Raw genomic sequence first — 21672 nt, 5'->3', positions numbered from 1 at the left:
TCCTGGAATATCTTCCTGCAAAGGGGGGGCATTGGTTGTGCGCTACATGTTTAATAAGTTACCAGCTCCTGAATTTGCTTACTTACTCCCAAGTCACAGGGAATACCATGGGTCCCAGCCCTGAGGAAAGAAGAAAACCTGCCCCTGCCAAGTTTGCTCTATTGAAAGAGCAGCAAGAATGCACACTTTGCAAGTAGGCATATCCAAAAGGCCATCTAATCTAATTTTAAATGTAAAAACTCTTCTAAGTAGCATATACATACTTAATTCCATGAATAAAGAACTATACAGTGTATGTTCATCCACCCTTTTTAAATTAAATGTAATCTACAGGAAAAAAATAAAGTTTTCCAAAGACTTTTTTTTTTTTTTTTAAATCAAAGGAGTTCTTTCCTACATTGAAAAGACAGAAGCATTACGCGATAAGGTGAGAATGTCAGATGTCTGCATCTTCTTTCTCTCAAAAGGTGGTATGATGGTATTTTAAATATAACACATTTTGATCCAAAATCTTGTATAACCATTATGCTTTAGTATACAAAATACAAATATTTGTGTGTATCATGAATAACATTAAAAATGACATCATAATAATCAGCTATACTGCATCTTCATTTTTGTTTGCATTATATTTTCCAGCTGCTGGTTTCAGAAAATTACCACTGGAGTTCCTCTCTTCTTCACGCACAGCAGAGAGCAATTTGCAAAGTCATGCAAGGGTGAAAATGTGATTGAAATATAGGGATCTTTCTTAATGAAAAATGTTACTGCTTTAGAAATTATGGCTAAAACTATTTCAAAAACTCGTATCTTTAAGCCCTATGACATAATAGTCTCCATTTATAAATATACCATCAATTGTAAATTAGTTGGCACCAAATGTAAAGGTTTTTTTTTTTTTATTGAGTTCTTATGAACTGTATATATTTACATAAAATTATATTGATGTTTTGGAGTATTTTGATCAATTTTTCTTTTTCTTGAAATGATTCACTCTCAGGATTATTAAAATCAAATTTAATTTTCATTCATAAAAATGAAAATGTTGCTAAAACCTTGAATCAGATGGGAGTATCTATTGGTATTGTCTAAACTTCTAAATACAAATTGAGAATAATCTATGATTTGCAACATGACTAAACTAAAAGTCTTTATAGTATTGTTACTTGTTTAAAGGTTTTTAAATTATTCCCAATTTGAATGGAGATACAGCATAAAAATTTCTGTTAAAGAAAAAGGCAAGTAGAATGAACTAATTTTTATATGACTATGAAGTAAAAAAAAAAGGAGAAAAAAAATCTTCTTTAAATAATGATGTTTACTTAAATTTCCACCGTAACTGTATTACACACAGACACACACACACACACACACACACACACACACACAGAGGAGCTGAGATTGTAAGAGTTTTAGAATCTAATTAAAATTTAAAGGAAAAAAAAGTGAATTTCTGACAGTAGCAACAGATGGTTGACTAAGTTTTCTGTCTTACCTGGACCATCCCAATCATCTGTCTCAACTCCAGGCTGGCCTGGCTTTTCTGACTGTGTGTCCCCATCTGATTCTGCTGTCTCCTGCACTCCTTCATCATCACCTGGAAAACACCAACACACAGAGAGAAAGGAAAATAATTAAAGCCCTCTATTTGACATTTAGATCCTGGTAGAGGGATGTCCTTAGCATATGTCTAAGTATACATTTGCTACACAGAGTTGTTATTATACAGATAAAATGCCCATGGTTTATTATTTTGCTATCTTCTGTGGCTTTATAATAAAGAAAATCAGCATTAATCATAAATAAATGAATAAAGTTAACTGCTGTAAGCAAAGACATTTCTGTAAAAATAATATTCAGTTATTAATATTATATATGGAAGAAAATGTTAAAGCAGTATGTAATTACTATACTACTCTCAATACAAAAACCTTAACTCTCATATTTCCAAATACTGATTTTTACAAAGGTAAGATGCAGTAAAACAAAATCAGTTAAAGGCTTAGAATAAGACACATTTGTTTGTAGCTGAATTTAGATTATTTTGGAGATTCCCTCCCCCCCAGCTTCAAACTCATTAAAACCTGGTTGTATTTTTTAAATGGGTATAAAAAGGCCATCATTAAATAATCAGCATAGGAGATGAGCCAGTGACTCAAGTCTTCACAATGCAAGAATCTATAAAGCTATAATTGTTCTCCATGCCCCTCCCCCCCACCCAGAGAGAGAGAGAGAGAAAGAGAGAGAGCTTGTGGAGCATGAGGGGGCAGGGAGCAGAGGGAGAGAGGGTGGGAGAGAATCTTAAGCAGGCTACACACCCAGCAGGGAGGCTCATTGCAGGGCTAGATCTCAGGACCCTGCGATCATGACCCTGAGATCATGACCTGAGCTGAAATCAAGAGTTTGATGCTTAACTCATTGAGCTACCCAGGCACACATACTATAACTGTTCTTGATAAGTGTAGCTAGTTCATACAGTTTCATGTCTTCATTTCCACATAAGAAAAAAAATGTAATATATTTTGAACAAAAGTATAGTCATGGCAAAGGAAGGCATATTAACAATGCAATTGCATTTCAAACATTAAAAGTCTAATTTATAAATACCTTCACTTTAAGTGATAAAACTTAAAGTGATATAACTGCTTTATAGGAAAGTAATTCATGGTGACATGGTACACATAAATATATTACATGATATACCTACTATAAATGATAATAGAGATCAGGAAACAGTACAAGAAAATGTGATGTGAGAAATCAAAAGAATATGACAACTAAACTTTGAATCTAATAATGCCAAAATTTTTAAATAAAATTGCTTGCTCATCTTGTCTTTCTCTGAAGTATTCAATAACTATTTTCCACATAGTTGCTCAAATCTATACAAGTACTTAAATCTTTATATGATTATACAAAGAAATAAATGAATTCTTAGAATCTTCACAAGTAACCTAGAAATTACAAAATTTTCAGGAAACTATTATTATTACAATTGACATTAATGAGATGTTGATGAATTTTGAACATCAAAAAAATTATTATTTATTTATTTATTTATTTATTTATTTATTTATTTTTTATTAACAGAGAGAGAGAGAGAGAGCACACGCACACACAAGCAGGAAGGCAGCAGCAGCAGGAGAAGCAGATTCCCTGCTGAGTCCCAAGACCTTGAGATCATGACCTAAGGTAAAGGCAAATGCTTAACCAACTGCACCAGTTAGGCATCCTGAATTTTGAATTTTAAACTCTATAAATTTTATATTCATTTCTATATATAGCTTCACAAAATGAATCATTGTAAAAAGTAAGATAAAGTTAGAGAGAATGCAGAAACCCAGGGACCACTCTGTTATCATAACTTCCATAACAGGATCATTGGCTCTGCTGGGTAACAAAGAATAAAACATAACCCCCTACCACCAAACCCCATATCTGGAATTGAAGGATCTTTGAAAGTTAAATTCTCTCTTCGTTTCAGGATGACCACAATGAATAGCAATGAAGTTATTTCCGTAAAATAATAGATAATGAAAATCAACCATGTTTAAGGAACTGTAATAGGTATAGTAGGATACATATGGAAAAATATAATATCTTTTTGGCAGTAGTACAAAATCCACTTAAGAGAGTAAGTTCACAAATAATGAGAGTGCAAGACAAGGTACAAGTCCCATAACAAGAGTATAAAAGGCTCAGTAGTAAGGTAAGAATTTTAATCTGTGTTCCTTTTTGTAGGTCACAGAGAGCAACATAGACACATCAACCACTTATCTTAGAAGATCAGTGGAAGAGTTCTGTTCTCACTTCTCAAACACAAAGAGGGATGGTTCTCAGCATTCACAGACAAGTAGGCTCCACTGCCTTTTAATATTTTCAAATACTGTGAACCCTGAACTAAGTGGGGCTCAGCCCAACCCTGCCTGCCCTGGCCCTTCTCTGGTGAGCCCCCTCCTACCTCTCCAACTCAAAGACTAAGAGTTTAAAGCCTATTCACCAAGAAGTCTATGGCAACTGCTCTGGCTGGTCAGAGCCCAGGTTGTACCAGTTGTGTTTTTCTTGTTTTTTGTTTGTTTGTTTGTTTGTTTTTAAAGATTTTATTTATTTACTCATGAGAGACAGAGAGAGAGAGAGAGAGAGAGGCAGAGACACAGGCAGAGGGAGAAGCAGGCTCCATGCAGGGAGCCTGATGTGGGACTTGATCCCGGGACCCCAGGATCATGCCCCAGGCCAAAGGCAGGCACCAAACTGCTGAGCCACCCAGGGATCCCCATGTACCATTTGTAAAATACATTAAAAAGCATCCTTGCATATATGTAAGTATTGAACTAAGGCCATGCCGCTAGCAGACTGGCATAACCAGAATCGTAAAGTATTAGCTCTGGCAGAGAACTCTGATACTTTCTATAAGCTGGTTATTCTCTGCTTGCCCCTTCCTGCTGGCCTCCAGTGACTCTCCTTTATGTTCCGCTTTGTGTTCCGTGGAGGTGGAATTCCGTGGACCCCATCACTGGGGCTATCTTGTTCTCTGACTTCTAGTTGGGTTCAATCAATGGGAGGCACTGACAAGATCAGAGTATCAGAGGGCAGGAAGAGAAAAGACAGGTACATATCTCTCAATTCCATCCTCTTTGAGAGTCTCCAGTTGTGAGCAATGGCTCTACTGTACAGTTAGCACTCCCAGGAAGTGGCCCGTCTGTTTCTACCACACTCCCACATCACTATCACTTCCGATGACTCTTTAGATTGGGAAGACTAACAGCTTCCCAGTTTCCAGGCCCTGGGTGCTTCACATCCCTTGCAGGTTTGGTTCCCTTAACCCTATCTACAGCTTGTACACTATCCCTTCACCAAATTCTCTTTAGTGAAATCCAGTGACCAAGTTATCAGTTTTCTTCTGGGACTCTTACTAAAGCCTCCATTTGGAGGCTTTCTTCCCAAGCTCCTTATATTGTGTTCATGGTTTTTGTCCAGTCATGGCTTATACAATAATTCGTAGTAAACTTTCTTTAAATGGACTCAGGTTTTATAACATATAGACATATTTTTCAAAACAAAAAACTTCTTATCACTACTGGAAAAGAAAAATCAGTATTAGATTCCCCTAATATAAGGTAATAATAAAAATAAATACAATAAAAATAAAGGTAACATGATTAACTTCTCGATAATGTGTCTACTTAGAGTCTGAGTCTCTGGTCTCATTTCCCTGTAATAGAAAGGAAAAGTAACAAGTTAAGCTATTTAAATACAATACTTGTATTTAATGCAAGTATTGAACTAAATACTTACTTCAAGCATTTAGTTCAATACTCCATAGTAATATAAAAATGAAACATTCTCATTGATACACAACGAATATAAGAAACTTGAAAATTTTTCTCACCAACCGATTCAGGGCTACTTAATGCAATAATCAGTATAGCACTTTAATCTTCTTGAGTACCTCCAGGATACCTAACCCAATTCGGGGAAATACAACCTTTACAACACTTCATGTTTCATGGACACTGGAACCCACACTGGACTCTGCCACCTACTCGAGTGAGCTCTTGATTGCGTTTCCACTTCTGAGTGGAGGTTTAACTCAGGACAGTAATGCAGGAGCTGGCAAAGTAAAATGTTCTTCCCCAACAGTGAAGAGTAGAGAATGCAAACTATAATTTCAACAGCATCTATTTCTAAGTGCTTTTCTCATGTCTTCTGAATTTTGAAACAAGGAAATTTGAGCAACGGAGTTGGGAGGTGGGGACTCTGGAGATGATTAGACCCAGATTAGAGAAATTTACTGATTACAAAATCGATGCACAGACAGGATCAGTAACTTATGCATGATATTATAGCTGCCATATTTGTTTCTGCATAAGCCACCTCCCCCGAACCTTCTCATGCCTGAGCAATAAGTGCTTCCCTGTCATTGCAGGGGTGACTGAAGCAGCTTTTGGTAGATGTCCTTTCCTCAATAAGCAGGAAGTAGGATTACAGGAGGCATGAAGGGGCATGAAGTCACCAAAAACAGCCATTTAAATTTAAGGCCATCCCAAAATAAGGAATGAAATTGGAGTCTCCTAATTGCCAGTCTAGCATTCTTTCCAGAACACCTTCTCTTGCCTCTGACACACCCCACCCCTACCAGCTCAGTATAGAACCAGGCACACCTGAAATAGCTGAATAATGCCAGAGCAACACATAATGGAGCAAACATGAGACATGCTATTAAAAATCATATACTCAAGGGTTCACATAGTAAAATTCTGGATAGACCATTTGGAGAAGTTTTATATTCAGATACCAACTATACCACCGTGATGGCCACACAAAGGAGTAAATCTTTCTGAACTTTATTACATTTAAATTGTTAGAAACATGTGGTGCCATGCAAAATTTAATCAATCACTAACATTTATAATCCATATTTTTGAAGATACAATAAGATATATGGTTCTCTTTAGGACCACATGATCTAGTAAAGGAGCTAGGTAATATGTATTAGAGAAGTGACCACTGATAAAAACCCACAATCAATGTAGTCCATGAATAATTCCAAATGAAAACACATAAGATAAGACATGGACCATGGAGAACTTGGTATAATTAATTCCAGGGTTCTTCATATTGAAGGCTGTGAAAAGCATTAGGGGTATTTCAGTAGGAGGCTGATATGATCATACAACACAAATACAGTAACCAACATATATTTATTGAATTTCTACGAACACATTTTGTGACACATCTGGTCTTTTGCGTTCTCCCTTACTCATTCCATAACAACACTGACTCATGTCTCAGATATTCTTGCCCAAAATTTTTGCGAGACTATAGTTAAGCCTACTTTGAAACATTTTATTAGGCAGATTACATATTTGGAGGAAACAGTAAGGAGGAATATACTGGGAAACAGGTATGTTTGGAAGACTATAATACAGAGTAATCACAATAATCACAAAAATTGGATGTTGAAAGAATTCAGTTGAATCTATAAATGTTCATCTTTATTGAACAGAGATGATATAAACCATTCTTTATTAATACATTCAAATAATATTGAATTCCAGGCACTGTGCTGAGCATTAAGAACACAAAACAAAGATGATTCCTCTTCTCATATAACTTATAGACTAGAACAGAGACAAATTAATAGATTGCGATCTCATGTGGCCAATGCTTTGATGGGTGTAGTCCGGCATGTGACAGGAGACCACAGGCATGACACCTAACCCAGACTTGGTGCAGTAGAAGTTTCCTGGAGGAAAGAACCAATAAAATTTCTGAAGTTTTGGAGGCATGATCTTAGATAAAACTGAATTCTGTAGGTTTAATGCCCTGTGGTTCCACGATTGAAAAACATTTCTCAGATTAAAAATGAAAGCCATTTCCCAAAAAAATTCTGTATAAAAAAACATGACAGTGATTAAGTTCTGCACAGGAAAAGTGGTGCTGAAACTAAAGACATTTCAATGATGCAAGAGTAGAATCCATATAAAGTTTTAAGATGCTAGCAGAAATAGTTTGAGAAATGCTACTGCTATATGATAGTTAAATGAATCAAGTTCTTTTATTCAGTCAAGGCTACATTTACCCCGGATCAATCTCATCTAGTATCTACTAGGAAAAGAAAATAGCAGGATGACTACAAATCTCAGCAGACCCTTGATGCACACAGAAATTTGGTAAATCGCTCAAAATGAAAATATTATAACTCAGCCTATTAGGGGCTTGATTGAACTAGTAATTTCATATAATAAAATACTTTCATTAAATGTCACTTAACTGCCAAAATGGAACTATAGAGCTCAGATTTCAACTTGCACCAACATCTGGAGCAATACTCAGTATTGATAATCCTGATTCATGGAACAATTTGCTCTAATTTGTTTCATTATGCAGCACATATAATTAGAACTACAGAAAATAAATATTGCAGAGTATTTAGTTAAAGAAACACTGTAAAGATGGTTGATTGTATACAATTAACAGCTCAAAAGAAATTACATTTTGCAACTGTTTTAAGCTATTGTAAAACTGGGTAAATGTGCAGCATATATCACATTAATAAAAATAAATCTAAGGCAGAAGAATAGTTTTAAGCACTGGATTGATTATTTAATTGTGTTTTCTTAAAGAAAAAAATGCAAAAAAGGAAAAGATTAAAAACGTAAGACTATCATATGAAGTGATACACTTAGGTGCAGAAAACTAAATGGGTTGCAATTAAATTTATATTCATCTCAATAGCAACTATGTGCCACATACTAAAATCATAAAGATGAATAAGGCAGAGAACCTGTCCTCAGCTTGGATTCTTTATTAAACCTAAACATGGCTACCATTTCTGGAGTACCACTCAGCACTAGCTAAATGCTTTATGAACATCACATCAATTCTGCATGTAGTGTGGCATCCCTGTATTTCAGAAGAGTAAGCCAAGAGGCAGATATGTGAGAAGATGCCCGGGCACATTGCTAGCAAGTGGCAGATTCAAGAACTGACCCCAACTCAGTCTGATTCCAGTGACCATACTCCAAACCTATTAGGATATTACAGTAAAACTCTACTGATTATCAAGCAACAAAGAGAGCTGGATGTGATCTGATAGCTGCTCCTCTTCTCCACATTATAAACCCTGTTTCTTCATTATGCTGGAAATGAAATGAAATGTTTAACGATATATTTACTTGATATTTACAATATTTATAAGCATGATTTTTTCTAAGGTGTACTATTTGACTTGGAACTCAGTAAAATCAACTACACATAGACGCTTAATCAATTACCATTGCTCAGTGACGAGTGATAAAATTAGAACTTGGATTTATTCTTTTTACCATAACCCATTGCAGTATCATTACAGTTGCTAATTAATTGCCTTCACACATTTTTTCTATTTAGTAACTAAAATATGTCACATTTGTCAACTTTCAGACCCTTCATTTTCTAAGTTTATCTCAGGAAACGAACTCTCATTTTTATGATAATGTTTTTACCTAATTCATTTTTAATCTTTTTACTAATGATAAATGAAATGATTAAAAATAATTTAATCGAATGTGAAATCTCTGAATTACTTTTAAGAAACACTATTTTTCCCCTCATAATAGGGACTTGCTTCTTTCCTTTCAGTATATTTATTCTTACAGAAATTTTATTAATAGAACTTTATTTCGATACTAATCCAGCTTCAGCTTCTCCTTGATTTGAATGGAAATGACTCTATTGACCGTTGTTTTTCCCCCCTCTTTCCATTTTTTGATTCTTATATGTTTGATATCAGTACTCTAAGCTCTAAGTAGTTTATGAAAAAATGGCATGAATAATTAATAGCCATGATAATAATGACAAGTTTGTTAAGATATTGCTTCAAAAGCTTTGTTGGTAGGAAGAGGAAAAGGAGAGAAAAGGATGCTAGGGAAAGAATTAAAGAAAGAACTAGGAATGCATTTGACATCCATTCATTTACTTGCTAAATTCTTTATTCACATACTTTTAAATAGAAATTTCAGTGTATTTTTAGCAAAGCACAAACACATTTAATGGGATAACCACTATATATATCCAGAGACCAATTCATAAAAAGATGAAACAGAATAAATGTCAAGCGGTAACAAAATCTATAATATTTCTAAAATTATGGCTATGGAGTTAATGGTTTTCCATTGCAAGATTAAACTCTTTTGTTGCTCTTTTAAAAGATATCATACATATTTTGTGGGCCCTTCCATTTTCCTTAGTCTAGTTTTCAGAATCAATGAGAGCCCTATAGGAGGAAATTGAAGGTGTTATTGAGCAATATAATACACAGCACAAATGACTCGGGGAAATGCACTAGAATATAGTCTTTCGAACACCTGAAACAGAATCTTTAAATTCCATATTAGGTATTGTTGGCAAGGTGTAAAAGAGGTGGCTCTCCTTACTGGGCAAAAAATAATTTCAAAAACACAAACATCTTTTCACTCAAAGTTAGACATTACTGTATAAATTAAAGATCTGCCACATTCTAAGAAAGCCACTTTTTCAGCACAAAAGCAGCAGTGTTTGCCAGCAGTCATACAAGAAAACACCCTTCTCAACCTTGCTCCTTTAATCCATGTAGTTCCTATCAATATTAACCTCTTACAGAAATTCATGTACAATATAACTATTGAACTTTCTTGACTAGGAGTGTTACTGGAGCTGTTAGTCATCCCTATAATGTATTTTGCAATCAGCTAAATCATCAAAGTATTTTTTAACAATGAACAGTTCAGAAGTGACAGATCTACTTTCTTGTTCACACTGCTTATCAGAGAATAGATATCACATATGTTTTCCAGGTGCTTCCTATAGTTAGGATACCTTCACAGAAGCCGCTCATGAAAGATAAGGTCATAAAAGAGATGAAAAATGTGTGAGCTTCATACACTTATGGTTTTATCATCAGACAAGATAGCTTTGGTTAAAGGACTGTAACAGTCAAAAACAGAACACTACAGCATCGTATTGAAGGGCGAGGACATTTAAGTTTAAGATTCAGTTTTTGTTTGCTTTGCTTAAGAGCCTCACGATATTGTTGGGCTGAAAACAACAGTTTGTTAATAGATTAACCCAACAAAAGTGTCGTGTTAAATTAACTCTGGGTGGTCAAACCGTACATATGGTTATATCACCAGATACAAAAATAGAAATATTCAAATGTTACCCCTTTTTGCTAACACCTGAATCTAAACATTTCAATCACTTGGAAATAAAAGGTCCATTATGTTGTGGATCACTATAACTTGTCTGACACAAGTCTCCCTTGGACTTGCTACAGGTGTATAAGAAACTAGGGGGTTTTGCCATATTCTAGACAGTTATATTCAGTGGACAATTATTAAAAAAAAATGCATGCGAGGGATCCCTGGGTGGCGCAGCGGTTTGGCGCCTGCCTTTGGCCCAGGGCGCGATCCTGGAGACCCGGGATTGAATCCCACATCGGGCTCCCGGTGCATGGAGCCTGCTTCTCCCTCTGCCTATGTCTCTGCCTCTCTCTCTCTCTCTCTATCATAAATAAATTAAAAAAAATTTTTTAAATGCATGTGATTTTCTTAACCTGTGTAATATGTCATTGTTTTGGCAATAATATTTTTTCATATTCCAGAATATGAGCAATTAAACAGATCAAAAGAATACAATCCACATTTATTGGACTATAAATTTTCAAACCCTGATGAAGAAACCATTCTGGAACAGTTGATGCCAGTGGTCCAGACTTAAGTCTGCTATTTTGAGAAGAAACTCAATCTCTACACTTAATGGGTAACTACTGTAATTTGTGGTATTCTATTACAGCTAGTAAGAGGAAAGTATTGAACATGCTGATGTTTAGGGTACTTCTATAAAAGTCACAAATAAAGTATTAATACCTTAGGAAGAAAGGACAGTGATTTATAAATTATTTCTATAGTCCTAATCCTAAACACTTAACCCAGATGTGAATATCGTCCTCCATGTGAAAAGAGCTTTTCTTAATATTTGAGTTCACTAAAGATCTGGAGCTTGAAATTTCCACATAAGATAAAATAAGGCAAATTCTCAGCAGATCATTCAAGAATTTTTGATTCTCATTATTTCTCTCAATGGGCACTTGGAAGAGCCAAGATATAAGCAAGTGTGGGAGGATAAAAAGCATCCTATTTTAAAAGATGCTTCTAAAATGTGTGTTTTAAACACTATTACTCCTTTCCTAAACTACCTGAAACACTGTGTCGATCTACCTGAAACACTATTACTTCTTTTCACCCAATTAATGCCTATTAGGCATTAGCTGCCAACTCAAGTATTGCATTCTTAAGGACACTTTCTCTGACCTTCCTCACTACATCAAACCACCCTGTGCCACCTGTGTGATTATTTTATTGTCTGCGTCCCAACTATCATGTAAACTCCAGAATAGCCAGGGGCTTCCCTGTGTTTACTGACATGGTATCCACAGCATGCCCCACAATGTCTGATATAGTACATGTTCAATACATATTTATCAAACTGGATAAAACATGCATTCTGAGTGGACTGACTGCATAATGCTATGAATCCTGAAGTAAAGACAAAATCTATGCCCTTTGCATAAGCTGAAAACCCTTCACAGTAACAGAACTTAGAGTTGGGCACGTGGCTGCCTGGTCATAAAGACCACATTTGCCAGCCTCCCTGTTAATGAGATGGACCACTCATCAGATTTAGTTCTGGACAATGGGATATAAGTGGGAGAGTTTTGTGGGAGCTTCCAAAACCTATTCCTACAACTGAATCTAATACTGATGAGGTTTGCATATCTGAGCAAAAAAGGAAAAAAAGCATTCTAGGTCACATTAGCCTCATCCCAACTCAGATCCATATCTAGCTTCTACCAGAAGTCGGAGTCCCAAGTATGTTATCACAAGAGCCATTTAGACTCTTTTTACCACAAGGTCTTCCCACACCACCTCCTCCCTCAGGGCCAGCAAGAGGTCCTTGGCTGTTGGTGATAACGCAGGAAAAACATAGATAGTATCCACAGCATCATCCAGATTTTTAGAAACGTGGGAGAATTTTTTCCCTCTCTGCTTTAATTTTTAATGCGGTACTTTCATGAGTATCTGTGGTCTCCTTTAGGCACAGGGTAATTTACCCTTTAATGATAACAGATTTGGAATTCAGATATCTAAGTGTCAAGACATTTTAGGAATCTTATTGAAGGTTTCCCAAAAATTAGGAATTTGAAACAAAACTTAACATTCTTGTTCACTGCTCTCTCCTATGAGCACTCATATTGCCTAAAGGTACTAATGGGGGTTGATTCAGGCTTTCTAGAGCCTAAAGCTTAAACGATGAGGGAGGCCCTCTTGAAAAGAAGAATACAAAGCCATAATTACAAATTAGATCAGGGCCTTGGAAGGAGTCTTTGCAAGTAAGGAATTCTGAAGCTACACTACCCTGCATTGAACTAGGTTCAATATAGGTTCGTATACCATTTGACATAAAAATAGCTAAACAATCGCTAAATAAACTAAAAAGGTAAATGAATGTATCTAATACTGGCTTGGCAATGTTAAGTGTAAGGACAAGATTCACATTTTACGTAAATTTTCAAAATTCATTCCTTTTATTAGTGATCGGAGTTGTAGGACTACCTTAGAAGTTCCCAACACGACTGCCAGTATTAGACAGAACACATCATTCTTTTCTAAATTGGGTTTTTTAGGATATAGGCTATTTTCCTTCTCCATTTTTTTTCAATATTACCATATATCTTAGTAGAATTGTTTCTTGTCATGAGTTCCTGTATTTCAGTATACTCTTTGGTATTCGGCCACCAGGACAGGATATAGGAGCCCAAGGCTCAAAGATTAGATGAGGCAGGTGTACGCTGGTGAACAGCTCCTATGCTAGAAAGGTGCACCATACAACAAGGAAGCTTGAGAATGGACATAACTTTATCAGCTCAAACTTAACGTTTTCTCCACTCCTTATATTTATTCCCTGTTTCACCAATACATGGTTTCCTTTCCTTATTAGATGACTGTATCTTTAAGAAATGAGAACTTTTTTAAAAAAATGATTTATTTATTTATTTAAGAGAGAGAGCACAAGCAGGGGGAGCTGCAGAGGGAAAGCAGCTGAGCAGAGAGCCCAATGCAGGGCTTAATCCCAGGACCCTGGGATGGTGACCTGAGCCAAAGCCAGACACTTAACTGAGTGAGCCACCCAGGCGCCCCTTTTTGCCCCTCTACAAGTGTGGCCATGTATAAACACTCACACATATCAATGCTTCAACAACCAAAAACAAGTAATATAGGTTCTCAGTGTTGGTTAACTAGATTGGATGGACTACAATTTGCATTTAAAAATTTGTATTTAAAAAAATAGACTGTCTTGTGCTAATTCTGTGCAACAAGAGAACTTACATCAAATCCCATTATTAAATAGGTAGGGGGCAAAGTGTTTTTTCTATCTGTAGATTTCTACTTTGATAAATCTCTATCTTGAAAAATAATCCTTAAAGAGACCTTCCCTTCTCACTGTCAGAAAAATATAATCACAGCCTACTGTCTGTGCAATTCCACTTTCCATCTCCGGTATGTACGTAAGACGTGGTGAGATACAGCCACTGTCAAGTTTCAGAACAGTTCCTTGTCTAATCTTTCCGCTTCTCCAGATCTCTGATACAGAACCTGTTAGAATGTATTGCTTACTTTTCCAGTTCCTATGTTTATCTCACTTCCACTCTTACCATCTGCTGCACTGCATTTCCTTCAGAAAAGTGAAAAGTTTCCACAGTGCCCAGAGCTCTCCCTGCAAACAATGCCCTCTTCCCCTCTTCCTTCCTTCCTTTCTCCGCTTTTTATTTGGTCTCATTTTGTGTTAAGGTCAAGCTGTTTTAAAGAGTTCACTTTGCAAACATTTCTCCGGGGCTGAAATTCCTATTGAAATTGTTTTGATGGATTTGTAAGCATTTCTGCCATTTATTACTGGCTTCTGCCCAAGTACACACATTTTGGGTTGTGCCCACTCATTTGAATTACCTGAAAAAAACTTTGCAAGAAACAGGAAGTAAGAAGCTGTGGCTTATTTCATGCCACCAAATCAGGGCAACATAATCATCCAGTTAGTATAATGAGTCTAAAGAGCATTTAATATAGCCTCTCATTATATCAAAATGCCAACTCCACTTACTGCAAGCTAGTTTATATTGACAGAGTCTTTAAAGAAGTATCAAAAGGCTAGAAATATTTTAAGCACACCTCTAATTCCTTTACCTGAACCTTTCTTTTTTATTTATTTTTCTTAACATATACCCTTATTCCTGACTGACACCAGGCTTAATAAGCGTTTAACTAGAGAATGCCAAACTAAAAATATCTTGGCAAATTCAGTTTTATGCTTCATATGCCCAGGCTTCTTCAGATGTTTTCATTTCCTTCTGTAAGAATTATGATGGACGCCAGAAAACAAAATCAGTTCTTTATTTTCATAAGTATAACCACCTGAGTTGCAATTCGGTATTAACCTTTAGTAGTTCTGTGACTTTGGCCAAGTTACTGACCCTCTGAAAGTCACAGGTGAAAACAGCACCTACCCTGTAAGCTGATTAGAGATGATGTACGTACAGCAAGATGCCTGACTTTCAGGAGCAGTCAGCAAATGAAAGTTATTATGACCATTATTATAATTATTATAATTGGTTTGTAGTCTCAATGCCAATCTCTGGGATCTCACTGAACTACAAAAAAGGAGCTGAAACAGCAATCTGCATTCGTTATCAGTATTTACTCCATTGGTATAACACACTCAGTTATTTTTACTTGACCTTTTAAGAACAACAAAAAAGTGACTGACTTTATGACTATAATTAAATTCATCGTACCACAGCTTTCACTTCCTCTTATACATTCTACATTTAGGCCTACTAGAGATAAAGATTATCCCATCAGGTAGTGGAGGGGCAAATTCTTTAATGCTTCCTGTTGCTTCTCATATGATAATCAAAACATTGTGAGAAATTTTACATACCCACAAAAAATATGAATTTTATATGAGAAGATTGAGAACTTTGAAAATCTTATTTGATTTAAACCTAAACTACATTAGTGAAGAACAAAGACAAGTTTCCCAAATCACTTATGAAATTTAAGGATAAAAAGTAGAGGAGACATGGCTCCTTCTAAGACATTAGTTTCTCTAAAATGGTAACATTTTACCTAAAATCATAATGTGACCAACAGTCAGATTCAAGGTTGTCAACTATGTTAATTCCATATAATTAAAATAAATTAGCTTCCCAGGGTTCTCCAATGCTAATATTATGTTTATCATTTAAATTTTCCTTAAATAGAAAAATAAATTAGGAGTTAGTAGATGTAAATAACTGGCAAATAATAATGCAGACCTGTATGAATTGTTTTATATATATATATATATATATATATATATATATATACACAAAATAAAATAGAAAAAACCCATTTCAATTAAAAACAGCAATTTATACAATTACAACTTGATCAAAACTATTTCCTCTAAGAAACATGGGCTCTTCATTCTCTCCAAAATTTCACTGAGAAAATGTAACAATAAAAGGGCTTATATATAAGTAGTTCTTCCTTATAGTACTCAGCTAAAATTAATGATTAATTCATCTATCTAGATTAAAAGTGAAAAAATCAATCAACAATGCAGATGTCTTTTAAGAGCCAGATGCACAGATATATTATATATTATTGCATATATCATATTCTCTATCATATACATACATAGTACCAGGAGATTAAATAAATTCTTAACTCTTCTTCTAGCTTTCAACATTGTAGGGAAAACAACAAACTGCAGTAAATTTTGCAGGTCAAAAAATGTTCTTTCACTTACCAAAACCTTACATAGAAAACCAAAAAGTCAATTCCTCTAAGTGGTAAAACATGACTTTATATTAATTTTCAATTTTTACTATCAACAACAATGCTGATATAAAATAAGAAGATAACTAAAACTTAGGCAAATACCTCTTAACATCTTATGTAGTCAGGTAGAAGCAGAATGAAAACACTTTATCATGAAATGACTTCATAAATAATGAGAGAATTAGGCAATTAAATAATTTACCAAGCCTTATATTTCAAAAATATCTTTAGTGGACTGCACACTGAAGATCTGTTGGTGGTCATCTTTCAGACAAAACAATAACTTGAGTTTATAATATGCAAAAACGTAGTCTATATTATCATACACGATTCATATAAATGATATCATCATGAGTCATTTCAACATTACATAAAATCCATCATTTTAATTTTGTTGAAATTATTATGATGATATATCTGGGATCAGAGATGAGGTAGACAGGCAAAGCTTGATCTGACCCTCACATATAAAACACTAAGTCATGGATAAAATTTGTATACCCTCTGGTTCCATCAAAACCAAGAAAGTGCTGGCTCCTTGTAAGAACAAACTGCCTTCAAATGCTCCCTCATTTTTTCCAATAATTGTAGTTTAAGAAAAAAATCCATCTGATTCTAAACAAAAACTAAGTTTGGGGGATTTTAAGATGTCCATAAAAGGGTGATACTACAATGCCAGAGGTATTATTGTTTTCTTACAATCTCCTTTAATAAAAACACAAGCACAACATTAGTATAGCTTATATTTCTATATTCTAAAAAGAATTACTTCCCATTTTGCATTGTTAGATGACTTATGTAAGAAAAATGTAAGGATTTTAAAATAAATGTCAAAAAAAAAAAAAAAAAAAGAGGTACTGGATCCAGGAAAAGAGTTTGCCAAGGCACAATAATGTCATGTGGAGGGAGGGGGAGGTGGTGCAGAAGGGAAAGGAGGTCCGTGCCAAGCAAAGCTGGGGGCTGTTCAATCAGCTCTATCGGGGCTCCATCAGTGTCTCCACTCCAGCCAAATCCAGAGAAAACAAGGAGTCAAAGATTCAGGTCAATAAGCTTATAGGCGATTTGCACAAACAGTTCCTCCAGCAAGGTAAAAAACAAAGTCATATTGGCTTTTCTTTTTTATTCCTTCTCTTTGAACTCCCTGGTCCAAACACACCCTGGAAATGTCAATGTTATATACAAGAATTTTAAAAGCTCAGCTTCTTAATCCCGTTAAGAAAAAAGGAACAAGTTGCCAGTAAAGATCTCCTTCTTTATTGAACTCAAAGTGATTATGGTAGAGCTGCCTTTTGCAGATTCTGATTCCACTTGCCCAAGCATCAGAGGAGGCAAAAACATGTCATTAAAAAGTGAGGAGGAAAGAAAGCCCAACGATTAAGAAGGGTTTATGAGATACAAATAAATAGACTTTCTTAACTTAAAAAAAATGATAATAATATAAAAAGAAAATAGGAAACAAAACAGTGTATATGTTTGAAACATATGAAACAAATGAAAAATGGAACAATGAAAAACAAATGAACAAATGGAACATTTGAAAAACAAGCAACAATGAAAAACAAGGGGTTACTATTCCCACAACCAAATCTGTGTTCTTTTTTCTTCTTTTCAGTATTAAGGATCTAGATAATATTTTGGTTGCTTTACCTTAACATGGAAGAGGGGGATAAATGCTAATAATCTAGGGTTAAGTTTGTTACTAAAGAGAAATATGGCTTTTCCTCAGTTATTTCTTAATTTTTAAGTGAAACTACAAAGCTACATAAACTGATAGAAAGAAATGGAATGTGGGGGAGGGACATTTCAAGGACTCTGACAACGCAAAGGCAGAAAGAGTTAAGCACAATGATAAAACCGACTCTGATAATCACATCTTCTACTCTTTATCTTTCTGATACAAGTATGTGGTATTGTGGAAGGGAGCAAAGTGACTCATATCATTCTCAAACACCCCAAATTGCTCTTTCGGAAACCACATTAATGAGCTACAGATGGAGTCTCATCAAGCCCTTGGCTAAAGGGATGATTCTGATTGGGGTTATCTGTATCTCCTGACAGCTTTCTCAAATTGCTCTTTCCATTTCCTACTTGAACCTTTACTTTCTGCAGGCTTTTCTTTTCGGGGTATAAACAAGCATATCGTGACCATGTCTCTTCTCCCAGTTAACACCTCAGCTCTCTTCTGTGGCTCGCTGGAGCCTTCCATAGTGGTGGGAATCCAACAGGTTCCTAGAGGGAGCTGCACAGGTATGGCTCCACCTCTCCTACTCCCCAGCTCTCTGCTGTCCTCTTCTGGCTTCGTGCAAAACTAGCCTCATAGATTTGGCAGATTCCACCCCAGTACCCAATATGGGAACTCATTTCCTCCCCTCAGGTCTCTGTTCAAAGTTCACGCTTCCCATCGCTTCCCATCACTCTTTTAAAATCAATCAATCTCCCTCTCTCTCTCTCTCTCTCTCTCTCTCTCTCACACACACACACACAATCATTCTGTTACCCTTACCTGTTTTGCTTTTCCTTAATAGCGCTCAACACCACCCATCAAATTACACAATAGGAGTTTGCTTATTTATTATCTGTCTCCTCCTGAGAGTGAAACTGGTTGACTTTTGTCAACTGCTGTACCCACAGAACCAAGAAGAGGGTCTGGCATATACCAGATGCCTAATATATGGGCTGAGTTGAACTGAATTTATCAACAACAGAATTGGAAGCTTCTGCCAATCTAATTAAATAACCGTTTATGTCTGATTTTGGTTTGGTATCAATTACTTTTGGTGTTAGAGTTTAACCAAGTCTAGGTAACTCAGGTTATATTTTATTTCCTTTAATATCCCATGCACTTTCCTATTTTAAAGAAACTGTAATTTCTGCATACTACCCGTGTCAAATATTTTTGGATGTGTAAGAATATCCATTGTTACATTATGTCTATTTCCTTATTTTATGGATTTCCATTATGCCCCCTTATTTTCAACCTCAATCTTCCCAGATTGAAGATCTCTAATATTAGTTCATACATCTAGGCTAATAAACACTTCACCCAGTGATTTCTCTGATTCTCCATATATAGATTCTAGGATTCAAATTAAGGTTTGTGTTTCTTCCAAAATTAACTTTGATGGCATTATTATCCCTTTCAGCCTTTTTTTTTTTAGAGATGATGTCACCAGGAAATACTTTGTAAGGACCCTCACTACCTTTTCTAAATAATCATTAATAATTCAAAGTTCACTGACATAATTTCTTCAGATTTTTCTTTTTTAAAAAAGATTATATCTGTTTGAGAGAGAGAGAACAGAGAACGAATAGGGGCAGGAGAAGCAGAGGAAGAGGGAAAAGGAGGCTCCTCGCCGAGCAGGGAGCCTGATGTGGGGCTCAATCCCAGGACTCTGAGATCATCTGAGCTGAAGGCAAGAGGCTTAACCAAGTAAGCCACGCAGGCGCCTCCTAGATTTTTCTTTTTTAAATAACAGTATGTTCTCCTAGCTTCCAGTGATAGTGACCTGACACTTCTCTTCCTGTTCACATAACCTGTGACATCCTCTTGGAATGTATTCCAAGACATGTTTATTTAATTTCAGTCATTAACAAACTTGGGTATTTCAATGAGTGAACTCTTTCTGCAAATAATTAATAATTGGACACCCGTTTTAGAACTGCTCCATGTCAACTCCACCATGAAACTTATTGTCTCTGTATTTAGCAAAGAATCACTAATATATAATAAGAGTTCCCACCTGCTAGCAGTCACCTACTAAAAGCTCCCCTGTTTGCTTTCCAGACCACCTATGTTTTAATTTATATTAGTTTGCTTAGTTCTAAACATGCATTGATGTACTTCCATGTTTGCTACATAAACCAGAGAAAGTCAGAAAACAAATCACTGAAGCATATAATCCAGTGCCACAGGAAATGTGTAGCACTTATGGACCTAGCCTTGATGTCTTCGTCATCTGGAAATTCAAGGAAATAATTCTTGCTTGTTTCCTTCCTCTCAGAGATACTGTAAGGCAAGGTGCCAAATGATCTAAACTCATGCACAAAAGAGGGTGATGCAAATTGTAAGTATCGCTTTATATTTGCTGAAATTCCTAAAATTTAAGGATAGCAAGCAACTTTGAGAAGAGCGTCTTTTAATAAATAGAATTCATTTCATTCACTTGAAAGATGAAAAATAGAGACATGATATATGCAACTAACATAAAGTAAAAAGTGACATAAGAAACTTCAACAAAACTGTTAGGTTACAATTTGAGGCCTGCAACTCTAACAAGGGCTTATTAAAGGTAATCTTTTCCACTTTTAATTGTGAATATTTATGACTTAGAATCGTATGATTAAGAATTTAATACATTTAATGTTGACATAAAATTCTGACCAACATTTTGACATTTCTGTAGAATATTACATTATAAGAGTGATTGGGATCGTATTTAATCATATGTTTAATAATGACTAGCAATAATATTAATAAATACTTCAAGACTTGTAAAAAGGCCTGCCCTTTGCCAACAAGTAAATAGACTATATCATATGGAACTGAGAAAAATACCACAACAATAAGAACAGAATCATTTTAAATACTAAAATATCCTGTATAATGTAGCTCGATTTGAAAAGGAAGTAGGAACTTTTATTTATGAAAAGGTGTATCTTCATAGATGTACCATAAAAAAGAGTTTTTCCTTATTTTTTTTAATAAAAAAGGAAACTTACAATGGCATATGATTGCTTTTAGACACAACCCAGTTGCTAAGATTTAAAGATAACTGTAACTGGGTATCCTCAGTATCCTTGACTGATTGTCCCAATACCTTGTTTGGAACACCTAAGATACTCTAACCATGTTTTTGTGACCTGAGTTTTTAACTACTATCCTTTGTTTAATACAAAGAAAGCATTTGATGTTCAAAAGTGTTCTCCCTGGAACTCAGTAAAGAAACCATGTCCTTGTTAGATCTTAATCACGGCTAGATCTTTAGATGAAGAGACATTCCAAATAATCAAATTCATTTTCAAATATATAAATTTGTATATATATATATATATATATATATATATATACACACACACACACACACACACACAATTTTTAAGTTGTAAATGACTTAAAATATGTGCAAAAAATATGTTTCATCAGTGAGCCCAAGCTGAAATTATTTCCCTTCAGGAGAACAGTTCTTATATGCTCCTTCCTCATGACGGTGGCATCATTAACCATTTAAATACTTCTACTCTTTTAATGCCAAACCTATTACCTTCCCTGCAACTG

General features: G+C 35.3%; 1 protein-coding gene across 5 annotated transcripts in view; it reads right to left on the bottom strand.

Moving 5' to 3' along the window:
• Positions 1-21672, bottom strand: part of ZFPM2 (zinc finger protein, FOG family member 2) — a 457190-nt gene that overhangs the window by 336991 nt on the left and 98527 nt on the right. For 4 of the 5 annotated variants that reach the window (XM_072774198.1, XM_072774199.1, XM_072774200.1 and 1 more), the window contains one exon: positions 1496-1597. The exons of the other annotated variant lie outside the window; for it this stretch is intronic. In XM_072774198.1, coding sequence (XP_072630299.1) covers positions 1496-1597 — 102 coding nt within the window. The remainder of the gene's footprint in view (positions 1-1495; positions 1598-21672) is intronic. 5 annotated transcript variants of the gene reach the window in all.

Source organism: Canis lupus, chromosome 14, assembly GCF_048164855.1.
Source record: "Canis lupus baileyi chromosome 14, mCanLup2.hap1, whole genome shotgun sequence".
Classification (NCBI taxonomy): Eukaryota; Metazoa; Chordata; class Mammalia; order Carnivora; family Canidae; genus Canis; species Canis lupus.
Note: the sequence above shows the minus strand (reverse complement) of the source record. Positions and strands in the feature narration are given on the sequence as shown.